General features: G+C 44.9%; 2 protein-coding genes across 4 annotated transcripts in view; one reads left to right on the plus strand and one right to left on the minus strand.

The window, feature by feature from the left end:
• The window catches only part of rsrp1 (arginine/serine-rich protein 1), a 238,176-nt gene extending 231,713 nt beyond the window's left edge, over positions 1-6,463 (minus strand). Inside the window, exon 1 of the mRNA XM_055656330.1 lies at positions 6,445-6,463. The gene's annotated coding sequence lies outside the window, so the exon portion shown is untranslated. The remainder of the gene's footprint in view (positions 1-6,444) is intronic.
• ldlrap1b (low density lipoprotein receptor adaptor protein 1b) overlaps positions 1-12,480 on the plus strand; it is a 44,292-nt gene that overhangs the window by 23,800 nt on the left and 8,012 nt on the right. For all 3 annotated transcript variants that reach the window (XM_055656326.1, XM_055656328.1, XM_055656327.1), the window contains exons 2-5: positions 2,001-2,143; positions 4,413-4,525; positions 10,293-10,407; positions 11,841-11,913. In XM_055656326.1, the coding sequence (XP_055512301.1) occupies positions 2,001-2,143; positions 4,413-4,525; positions 10,293-10,407; positions 11,841-11,913 (444 nt within the window). The remainder of the gene's footprint in view (positions 1-2,000; positions 2,144-4,412; positions 4,526-10,292; positions 10,408-11,840; positions 11,914-12,480) is intronic.

Genomic DNA, 12,480 nt, shown 5'->3' on the forward strand with positions numbered 1-12,480 from the left:
TGTAGGTTGTCGCCAGGTGTCGTAAGTGAATTCCATTAAAACTAGTCCCTGGCAGTCGCCTAAAGAGTCACCTACGTGGGAGAGGCCCAGTGGGACAGTGAAATGTTTCTGGATGTGAAATGTTTCTTTCTCTTTCCACAGACCTTGTCTGACCTATGAAGTGTCTCCAGCATTTTCTATTTGTACTTCAGATTTTCAACTGCTGGTGCATTTTAATTTTCATCAACAGAAACGTTCCCCAGTGCAGGTGGCGTTTACATTTGGATTCCAAACCAGCTTCAAGTCAAGTCAAGAGAGTTTATTGTCATGTGTCCCAGATAGGACAATGAAATTCTTGCTTGCTGCAGCACCACAGAATATTAGTAAGCAACAGTAACTGCAGCACAACAGAATATTGTAGGCAAAAATACAGAACAGTTCAGTTCAATATACACATAAATAAGCAGATAAAGTGTGATAGACTGTTACAGTTCAGAGTCTGTTTGATGGCGAGTTTAATAGCCTGATGGCTGTGGGGAAAAAAATGTTCCTGAACCTGGATGTAACAGATTTCAGGCTCCTGTACCTTCTGCCCGATGGTAGCGGAGAGATGAGTGCGTGGCCAGGATGGTGTGGGTCCTTGATGATGTTGGCTGCCTTTCTGTGGCAGCGACTGCGATAGATCCCTTCGATGGTGGGGAGGTCAGAGCCAATGGTGGACTGGGCAGTGGTCACAACTTTCTGCATCCTTTTCCGCTCCTGCACGCTCAAGTTGCCAAACCAAGCCACGATGTAACCAGTCAGCATGCTCTCTACTGTGTACCTGTAGAAGCTTGAGAGAGTCCTCTTTGACATGCTCTCTGTAATCTTTTCAGGAAGTAGAGGCGCTGATGTGCTTTCTTTATAATTGCATCAGTATGCTAGGACCAGGAAAGATCTTCGGAAATGTGCACATCCAGGAATTTGAAGTTCTTGTTTAAATTTCTCAGTCTGATAATAGACGTGACTGTGTGTGGTAGTGTTGCTGTCATCTTAATCAGTCGAAGAGAGGAAAAGGTGAAAGTAATACACAAAATGAACTAGAATGTTATCATCAGCTGCGACCAATTGTTCATTTTTTTTTAGAACATCTCTTCCTGACAATGTTATTTATATGAAGACAATGTGACATTTAGGAATATATTGGAGAAAATATTTAGCAAACTAAAACATCCCCATCATCTACTGATTAAGAATTGTGCTGTGGAAAATAAACTGCAGAACATACATGTTACAGAAAATACATACATGTTTTCAGACTTTGGTGTGTACGGGTGAATGTATCTACTTTGACTGCAGTTGGTGAGTTGCACACAAACTATGCTCATTTTTATGAGTTTTGTTTCCGTACTTTACCAAGCCAATATAACCGAGCAGCATTTTAAAATATTGCCCTGACAGATAGCTCACGGGCGAGGGGAATAAACAATTCAACCAAAAATAAGTTTAATAAACTAACTGTAAACTGTCGATGCATGGGGTATTAATATCTTTGCTCCCAGACATTGCAGCTTTTTTGTTTTTAAGAGTTTTTACAATGGTTAACAAATGAGTTAATTAATAAAATGGTCCAATGGTAATGCACTGGTGATGGGACCAGTTTCCAGTACAATGGTTTTTCAAATGAGTACAAAATATTCTTCCACTGACTAATTTGTGTATAGAATGCTGTAATCCTTTCTTGTCATCTCACAGTGTTAGGGTATTTTTTAAAATTGGGGTTGTCCTCCAGCAAGGTCTGAAAGAGGGTCCCGTTGCCCATCATTTTGCTCCAGAAATGCTGTCTGGCCCGCTGAGTTACTCCAGCGCTTTGTGTCTCAGTTTGGTGTAAACCAGCACCTGCAGTTCCTTGTTTTTCTACATTTACCCCAATGTTGTGGCTACTGATTTGAACAAATAAATCTGATGCTTGCTGACAGCCACTTTGAACTTGCATTTCTTAATTCACTTTCTTTCTCTTGCTTCCCCCCCCCCCCTCCAAGAATTGCCAGAAAACTGGACAGACACGAGAGAAACGCTGCAGGAAGGAATGATATTTAATCTCAAATATCTTGGCATGACTCTTGTGGAGGAACCAAAAGGAGAAGATATGTCTTCTGCCGCTGTCCGGCGGATAGTTATTATGGTAATGTTTGGTTTACGCATTTTTCAGTAACATTTCGAATAATTGGGAATATGGGAATATGGAAGAAGAAAGCATTGAGTTTTGCCAAGTTTAGACACCCAAGTTTACACCCATATGGACAGGTATTGGCTGCACAAGATCCCCTAACTCACGGTGGCGCAGCGGTAGAGTTGCTGCCTTATGCCCCTGTCCCATTTAGGAAACCTGAACGGAAACCTCTGGAGACTTTGCGCCCCACCCCAGGTTTCCGTGCGGTTCCCGGAGGTTTTTGTCAGTCTCCCTAATGGTCGAAAGTGGTTTCCTCTTCTTCTATGTTTTCCGGAGATTATTTCAAAAAATTCAAAACCGGCCGCGACTAAAAATGGGTTGCCGGTATTTTAAAAACCGGCAACCCCCGGCAACCACCTTCAACTAGCATCGCAACCGGCTTTGACTAAAAAATTACCGATTTTTAAAACGGCAACCTATTTTTAGTCGCGGCTGGTTTTGAATTTTTTGAAATAATCTCCGGAACATAGAAGAAGCGGAAACCACTTTCGACCGTTGGGGAGACTGACAAAAACCTCCGGGAACCGCACGGAAATTTAGGGTGGGGCGCAAAGTCTCCAGAGGTTTCCGTTCAGGTTTCCTAAGGGACAGAGGCATTGCAGAGCTTTCAGCGCCATAGAGCCGGGTGTGTGTTTCTAGGGGAGGTGGTGGAGGAAGATTTGATAGTGGTGTTTAAGGCCTTTTAAACAGGTACATGAATATACAGGGAATGGAGAGATAGGGAATCCCTTGCAGGTAGAAGGGGTTACTTTAATTTGGCATCACATTCAGCAGAGACATCGTGGGCTGAAGGGCCTCTTCCTATGCTGTACTTTCCATGAATTTTGGTGTTGGTATATTCCTAAGATAGCTTTTAAAAAAATCTTGTGATGCTAAATCTTAGTTTAATTTGGAAATGAAGCGCCGACACAGGCCCTTTGGCCCACCGAGTCCGCACTGACCTGCGATCCCCGCACATTAACACAATCTTACACGAACACACTTGAGACAATTGACATGCAGACCAGCCAATCAACCTACAACCCTGTACGTCTTTGGAGTGTGGGAGGAAACTGAAGATCTCGGAGAAAACCCACGCAGTAACGGGGAGAGCGTACAAACTCTGTACAGATGGCATTCATAGCCGGGATCGATACCGGGTCTCGGGCGCTGCAAGAGCTGTAAGGCAGCAACTCTACGCTGCACAACCGGGCCGCCAGTGAATGGGTGTGTCATTCTGGACGGAATCTCTTTTGGCAGTGTCCTTTTTACAGATCTTAGCTGATTCAAAACTTGAGTTGGTCAATATCAAAATTAACTTCTGCCATTGGAATCACACACAGATTAATTGGAATCAGCGAATTGAACAGGAGAGCTGGTGCCTCAGAGTTTGATCCTGACCATGGGTGCTGACTGTGCGGAGTTTGTACGTTCTCCCTCTGACCACTTTGGCTTCCTACAGTTTCTCAGATCTCCACCCACATTCCAAAGACGTAAAGGTTGGTAGGTAATTGGCTTCTGTAAATTGCCCTAGGACTGGACCAAAGATCCTATAGCAAGCAAGATAGTCCACTCGCCGAAAAAGACATAGTCCGGTCGTGGGCAGATTCAGAGGCAATTTTCGGCCCCGTTTCTGTAACCGGCTTCCGTCTCCACACCAAAGATCCCGTAGCGGAGCAAAGATGCTAGTGCGGAGACGGAAGCCGGTTACTGAAACATCCTCGTAAAAATCAAAGTTCTTTGGTAAAAATCTTCTCCTCATTTTCAGAATTATAATTTATTAACACAACCTGTCCCCTGCAATGTTGATTACACTGCGAGAGGGATAACCAAAGTCGGGTCGGGTTACTGAAATGGATGAAAAAAAGGCCCACGTTCGGCTCCGTTGCGTACTACACGTCAGCCCATTGCATTTAGCAGGAGTAGTCTATCTTGCTCAGCTATAGGACCTTTGATCTGGACGGTGCGTAAGTGGGATAACATATAACTAGTGTACGGGTGATCGACGACCGACGTGGATTCGATGGGCCAAAGAACCTGTTTCCAAGCTGAACCTCTGAACTAAACTAAACTTCTGAGGAAGCCTCTGGGGTTTCAGAGAAAATGCTGTACTCTGGTGTCAAGAAAATCTGAAATGCTGCCAGGAATAGCCATGCTGAGAAAATCTAAACTCGTTCACAGAGCTCTTCTCTGATCCCATATGTGGTCATTGTATTTCAAGTGAAGTTTTTATTTCACGTAGGCCAAAGCAAGCGGGAAGAAATTTCCAAAAGTGGTGTTGACCGTGTCACCGCGGGGAATCATTCTACACGACTCCACAAGTAACGAATTAATCGAAAACATCTCCATCTACAGGTACGGACGGGGCACTTCCATTCAAGCGTGAGACACAAAAATATTGACCGCACACTGCTGAGAAACTCTGGCTACTTGCCGTTTCTTTTTAAATGGTGTTTTTTGTCATCTTTGAAAAAGGGGCGAGATTACTCAAAGCTGTGTTGATCTTTTTGTGCAATTAGACGGGTCCAAAATGGCTGCGTTAAAAGCAGTTTATGGAGATTCACGTGCCCAAATCTAGAGGTAATCCTCTTGGTCCTGTCGGAGAGGGAAGGGACAGGGCTGGAGTAGCTCAGCGGGTCAGGCAGCATCTCGGGTGGGCATGGGTAGGGGTTGGGGAGAGACAAAGCAATTGCTTTTCCTTTGTTCACAAGCATGTTTGACCTTTCCGATGTTCTTCATGAATGCCGTGTCTTCTGAAAACAAAATAAGGAGAAACTGTGTATTCATGAACTAATTGCAGCTTTCAAAATGGTTTGAACAGCATTTTCAGCAAAGTTCTAAGTGCATTGAAATGCCCAAAAGGCTAATTTCACGAATGAATAGCTGTTGTCAACTTGAATAGCCGTGTCTTTTACCTGACTACACTAAACTGTCTGACTGACGAGATTCCACCACCTTCTTCAGACAGCTTCTGGCAGACAAATCTGAGGTTTTATTGAATATGTTTTCATTTTTGTTTCTTGCATCATGGAAAGAACCATTTTGTGCTCATGGAGTCTTTGCTGGTTTTCAGAGCAGTCCTAATGTCCTGCTGATTTTCGCTATTACCTATTCACCTCACATTTCAATTCATTCCCTCCCAGATTTTACCACAAATCTGCACACACAAGGTGCAATATACAGTATCCAATAAATCTCCCAACAGGCGGGGTTTTGGGAGTAGACCGGAGGAGCACCTGGAGGGAATACACGTGGCCATGTTAATTCCGGTTCTTCTACCCACCCTAGTCTGAGTCAGTAAAACACTGCATCGAATACTGGAGTCTTTCTTTTTATTATTCACCGCGTGGCTGGCTTCGGATCCACTCACTGGAGCCCGCAACAGCCTTGTGCCAACAGAACAGAACCAGACTGATTCCTGGGATGGCAGGACTTTCATATGAAGAAAGACTGGATAGACTCGGCTTGTACTCGCTAGAATTTAGAAGATTGAGGGGGGATCTTATAGAAACTTACAAAATTCTTAAGGGGTTGGACAGGCTAGATGCAGGAAGATTGTTCCCGATGTTGGGGAAGTCCAGGACAAGGGGTCACAGTTTAAGAATAAGGGGGAAGTCTTTTAGGACCGAGATGAGGAAAACATTTTTCACACAGAGAGTGGTGAATCTGTGGAATTCTCTGCCACAGAAGGTAGTTGAGGCCAGTTCATTGGCTATATTTAAGAGGGAGTTAGATGTGGCCCTTGTGGCTAAAGGGATCAGGGGGTATGGAGAGAAGGCAGGTACAGGATACTGAGTTGGATGATCAGCCATGATCATATTGAATGGCGGTGCAGGCTCGAAGGACCGAATGGCCTACTCCTGCACCTATTTTCTATGTTTCTATGAAAGGCAACCGACAAGCCCCAACAAAATGATCCCCTATTTATACAAATATGATTGCCCAATCACAGATACAGAACAAGCGTCGGTACATTGAAACAAAACAGTAACGTCTTCAGGGGCCCAGACTTGGTGGCCACAGGTGGGTCACATGATTTGGGTCTCCAGCCCCTGTGATGTCACCACCAGTGAGGCCAAGTTTCACAGTCACCTTGCATTCCAAAAGCAACCCCATTTCTGCATATTCACAGCCCCAGGGAGAAAGCACCTTGCAAACTCCACAATCACAGCACCAGAGGTCAGAATTTAAACTGAGCCTCTGGAGCTGTGAGGCAGAAGCTCAACCAACTGTGCCACTGTACAACACTTAACTGGTGTTGCAATTTGTGTGGTTCCCCATGTACTTCCCTCTGCAACTGCACGAGATGTAACACCTGTCCCTAAACCCGCTCCCTCGTCTCTATACAGGGACCCCAGCAACCCTTCCAGGTGAGACAGAAGTTCACGTGCACCTCCTCTAACCTCGTCTACTGCATCCGATATTCCCAATATGGCCTCCTGATGATCGGTGGTCGTTTCGCCAAACACTTGCACTAGGTCCGCCAAGGCCTACTGCCTCTCTTGGTTGCTAACCATTACCAGAGTTAGGACACTAGGCAAACTGGAGGAACAGCACCTCGTATTGCGCTTGGGTAGCTCACGACCCAACATTATGAGCGTTGAATTCTCCAATTTTAGGTAACCACGTACCCCATACTCCCCACTTTCCTGCATCCCCTTTCCCCTCTCCCCTGTGTCCCACCTAGACTCGCAGCTGTTTCTCCCCTTCCCCTCCCCTTCCTCTACCTTCACAACTCACAGCTCTTCAATGCTTTTTGTCTTATCATTTCTGGCCTTTGTCCAATCATCGGCTTATCAAAACTCCCCTCTCAGGTATTCCCCGAATTCCTGCCAGCCTTTGTCCTGCCCCACCCCTTCCAGATTCCTCCCACCCCTCCCACAATTGGCCTGAAGAATAATAATAATAATAATAATAATATCTTTTATTGTCATTGCACATCAGTGCAACGGGATTTAGTATGCAGCTTCCAACCGATGTAAAAGTAAAATAAATAAATAAGCTGTGTGACGTGACCATCCGAGGGAGACAGTCCAGGGAGGATCAGGGGCACTCAGCAGGGCCAGTTCAGAGCCGCTATAGCTCTGGGAATAAAGCTGTTTCTGAGTCTGGAGGTTCAGGCGTAGAAGGCTTTGTAACGTTTGCCGGAGGGAAGTAGTTCGAACAGACCGTTACAGGGGTGTGTGGAGCCTCGACCCAGTGTCCCGACCAAGAATTCCATCTCTCCATGTCCTCCAGAGATGTTGGCCCACCCACTGTGTTCCTCCAGCACTTACTGTCCTTTATCCTGTGGGTAATGCCACCCCGGATGACAGTGTTTGAAAAACAAAATGCCACATCGCTATCTGCTATGGCAGGATGTGGGTCCGTATTTGCAGACCCAACCCTCAACCACGTGTTCATTGCAAAAAAACATCTTGCCTCTGCTTTTATGCGGCACGTTGGCACTGGTGAAAATTTGATTTAGATTCATGGAGGTCAAAGTTCTGAATTTACTTGAGTTTGCATTGAATCAAAGAGTGATATAAATGAGCAGCAATCAGTCTGTTGGAGGGGCTCGTTAACTTGAGCAGCATACGTGGGAGGGGGAGAGGTGGGGGGGAAGGAATTGCCGATGTTTCTAGTCGACACCCGAAAGGTTGACAATCCCTCTCTTCTTTTACCCCCTCCCCACAGATGCTGACAGATGCTGTTAGTTCCTCCAGCAATGTGCTTGTTGCATCAAATTTCAGCATCAGTAGTCTCTTGTGCCTCTATTGCTACAAATGAGGCCGGTGCAGTGATTCAATTATCATAATCCAAAGGCAGAAATGAGCACATTTCCACTTTTTCCATCTACCTCCAACCCCAGCTACTAAAAACTGCAGAGTTCAGTAAGGTCTTGAGTGATTGTTGCTCATGTTTTTTCTCAGCTTTAATTTAGTTTAGAGATACAGCACGGAAACAGGCCCTTTGTCCCACCGAGTCTGCACCGACCAGCGATCCCAGCACATTATCCTACACACACTAGGGACAATTTAGACTTATTCCATGCCAATGAACCTACAAACCTGTACGTCTTTGGAGTGGGGGAGGAAACCGAAGATCTCGTGCAGTCACGGGGAGAACTCCATACAGACAGCACCCGTAGTGGGGATCGAACCCGGGTCTCTGGTGCTGCAATTGCTGTAAAGCCGCAACTCTACCGCTATGCCACCAGTACGCCCATCTTTCTTAGCCTGTTCACATTTATTCTATTTTGATCACTCTTTTGAGAAAATATATATGTTACCTCCTCTGAACCTATGTCCTCTTATTCTATTCAAGCACCTTCTGTATCATTTGCAATTTTTCTTTTGTCTTCCAATTACATCATTCTGCAAGCTCATTTAGACATTGTTCTTCCATCTGAATAGCTGTGGAGGCCAAGTCGGTGGATTTAAGGCAGAGATAAATAGATTCTTGAATAGTACAGGTGTTGGAGGTGATGGTGAGAAGGCAGGAGAATGGGGTTAGGAGGGAGAGATAGTTCAGCCATGATTGAATGGCAGAGCAGACTTGATGGGCTGAATGGCCTAATTCTGCTCCAAACACTTGTGATCTTATGGTACACAAAAATGCTGGAGAAACTCAGCGGGTGCAGCAGCATCTATGGAGCGAAGGAGATAGGCAACGTTTCGGCCCGAAACGTTGCCTATCTCCTTCGCTCCATAGATGCTGCTGCACCCGCTGAGTTTCTCCAGCATTTTTGTGTACCTTCGATTTTCCAGCATCTGCAGTTCCTTCTTAAACACTTGTGATCTTATGATCTTTTCAGATGAGGTGACCCATCGAACCTTTAAAGTGGACCCGAGTGATCCCCTTGCTATGTTTGGAGGGAGAAAAACAGAAAAGCTGGTCTGACAGTATTAGAGAAACAGGGAATGTTTCAGAATTGGGACCCTTCGCAAGATCTAAGAAAACGAGAAACTTGTTAGTCTGGGTAACAGTGGTGGGTGGATCAAAGGAAGCTTCTCCGATCGAGTGATGTTGCAGGTGGGATCAGATTGAGCTGCTATGGCTGTGCAGTTTGTTGCTATTATTGGCTTAGCTTACTGGGACATACCCAGACTATACAAAGAAAGGAAAAGAAAATACAATAGCAGGCAAAGATAGTTCTTGTATAGACAAGGAGAAAGAGCATACTTGATGATTTAAAAAAAGACACCAAATGCTGGAGTAACTCAGAGGATCAGGCAACATCCCTGGAGAACATGAGTAGGTGACGTTTCCATGTTCTATCACCTTCCGTCTCCTATCCATGTTCTCTGGAGATGCTGCCTGGCCCACTGAGTTACTCCAGCACTTTGTCTTTTTTTTTTTTTGGTGTTGTTGTAAACCAGCATCTGCAGTTCCTTGGTTCTACAAACTTGATGCTGCTGTGTTTTCTACAATGGTGACTACACTGCGATACTGTTTTGTTGAGAAGGACTTTAGGATATCATGAGAGGCACTAAATAAATGCAGCTTCTCTGTAGATCATAAGGGAACATTTACCCCATACATTTTTGTCATATTGGCAGAGTCACGGGTCACCTGAAACGTGGGCCTTCAGTTGATGAAAGTGGAGAACATTTTATCAAAATATCCACAGGTGCTGCAATCCAGATCCATGCATCTCATCCCCTCTCTTATATTTCCCAGCAAGTTTCATCCCTCTGCCTGCTCTTCCCACCGCCAACAGCTCTGATCATCACCCCGTTCCGCTCTTGCCCACCCCTAGCCCCCATTCCCGCCAAGTCAGCTTTCCCTCATAAATCGACTTCCAATGCAAAGAACGTGGTGTTCACGTTGCCAGGGAGCTGCCCTGAATGAGTTGGATAACTTGGTAACATGCAATAGATAATTGATTGTGGGCTAAGGGCTCAGTTTGGTATGAGAGGATGTTTGGTGACCCGCACATTGCAAACCAAGACATGATTCCTTTATAGACACAACATGCTGGAGTAACTCAGTGGGACAGTCAGCATCCACGAAGCGAAGGAATGGGTGACTTTTCCTGCACATGATTCCCTTCTCATTCACTTTTCTTTTCACTTGTTGTTTTATTGTTTCTTAAATTTGCCTTCTAACCCTTTTTCTTAAACATGTTTTTAAAATCTAGGATATCCTATTGTACGGCAGACAAAGTACATGATAAAGTTTTTGCCTACATTGCTCAGAGCCAGTTGAACGAGACATTGGAATGCCATGCCTTCCTGTGCACAAAGAAAAAGCTGGTGAGTTCTTGTTTCCTCATTGATGACCCTTCCTCTTTTCTTTCATGTTTGCTCCTGTTTATAAGTATTCACACTTTTTAGTTTTGTTTAGAGATACATCGTGTGTACAGGCCCTTTGGGTCACTGGGTCTGCACCGACCAGCGATCCCGGCACATTAACACTATCCTACACACGTTAGGGACAATTTACACTTATGCAACGTACACACACCCAAGCCAATTAACCTACAAACCTGTACGTCTTTGGAGCGTGGGAGGAAACTGAAGATCTCGGTGAAAACCCACACAGTCACGGGGAGAACGTACAAACTCCGTACAGGCAGCACCCATACTCTGGATCGAACCCGGGTCTCCAGAGCTGTAAGGCAGCAACTCTACCGCTGCGCCACTGTGCCACCCACAATTCCACCCTAACTAATGGTATATGCTAGCCCTTGCTGTCTCCTCCCCTTCCTTAACCCTCGAGCTGTCTCCTCCCATCCCCCCGCCCTCGGGCTCCTCTTCCTCCCTTTTTCCTTCCTTCTCCCCCCCACCCCCCATCAGTCTGAAGAAGGGTTTCGGCCCGAAACGTTGCCTATTTCCTTCGCTCCATAGATGCTGCTGCACCCGCTGAGTTTCTCCAGCATTTTTGTGTACCTTCAATGGTATATGATATGCAGTTCTAAGCAATCTCCAGACCCTATCACCCTTCTCCAACACTACTGCAGGTTTGTTTCAAAGGTCACCAGTTGCTGTCCAAGCTGGTAGTCTCTGTTGTGATAGAGCTAAGAATAATACTGTTGAGAAAAAAAAGCTTAAAATAAATCTTCTCTGAATGTCTGTGTTTCCTGGAGATTCAGTTCCATAGCAGAGTATTTTGTTTGATTTTTAAAAAGCCTGAATTGTGTCGAATGTCTTAAGGACAGACACCACATTGTTATCTGGAGAAGATCCCTCGAGACCAGATCAATCTCTGTGCTTGCCACTAATAAACCTTTCAAAGTGTGTCAGTAAAGAGAATAGCAGATGCTGACATTAGAAGCAAAAACATCTCCCAAATGCAACTGAGGATGTGCCATAACGTTTGAAATGTTTGCCTTTCTAGGTTCTAAGGTTATTTATAGTCGGGTTCTGTTTTCTCTGAAGCGCAAACCTGGTGAAATGATGAAACAAATCATTTTGTCTTTCATTTTAGTGTCTCATTGCATCACCAATCAACAATTACATTTAGTTTCATCTCGGGTTAAGATCTGACATTTTCTCTGTAATCTAAAACTCTGGGTTGTTTTGAGTGCGGCAGTAAGTAACATTGCTAAATTTAGATCAAGTTGACTGCTCTTTTTGGTTAAACTTGCAAAAAAGCCATGAAAATAAGGAAGAGATTTCTTTATATCCATTTTGCCTATTCTGGATAGGAATTCTACCTCTCTAAACAATCTGTTGTCTCTTCCTAGGCTCAAGCAGTGACATTAACAGTGGCTCAAGCTTTCAAAATAGCTTTTGAATTCTGGCAAGCAGCCAAAGAAGGTAGGTTTGCTTTATCAGGGTTAAATCGTGAAAATGAACACTTATTGATCTTCCTATTTAACTGCTTCATGCTTGCAACAAAACAGTTTTGAAAAAAACAAGCTGCCCCTTCATTCTGTGTCATCCCTTGTGATAATTGCCACATTTGGAGTATGTTTTGTTTTGCAGTGTTTCTGCAGATTGCAGCTGCCACAGCCACAGCCACTGCCTTGCGGTGCCAAAGACCCGGGTTTGATACTGACCTCGGGTGCTGTCTGTGTGGAGTGTGCACGTTCTCCCTGTGACTGAGGGGTTCCTCCAGTTTCCTGCCACATCCCAAAGATGTGTGGGTGTATGGGTTAAATGTCCTCTATAAATTAACCCCAGTGTATGGAGGATATACAGATGTGAAACAGAACTAGTGCGAACGGGTGATCGGTGATCAGCATGGACTTGTAGCACCTGCTTTCATGCTGTATCTTTCAATCAATCAAACGCATTTCTGCTTCCTTCATCATGTTTGTAAAAGCCCTCTGGCGGAGTTCGTTCCCCAACACGCTGAGGCTCATGTTACTCTGCCTGATGTTG

This window comes from Leucoraja erinacea, chromosome 26, assembly GCF_028641065.1.
Source record: "Leucoraja erinacea ecotype New England chromosome 26, Leri_hhj_1, whole genome shotgun sequence".
Lineage (NCBI taxonomy): Eukaryota > Metazoa > Chordata > Chondrichthyes > Rajiformes > Rajidae > Leucoraja > Leucoraja erinaceus.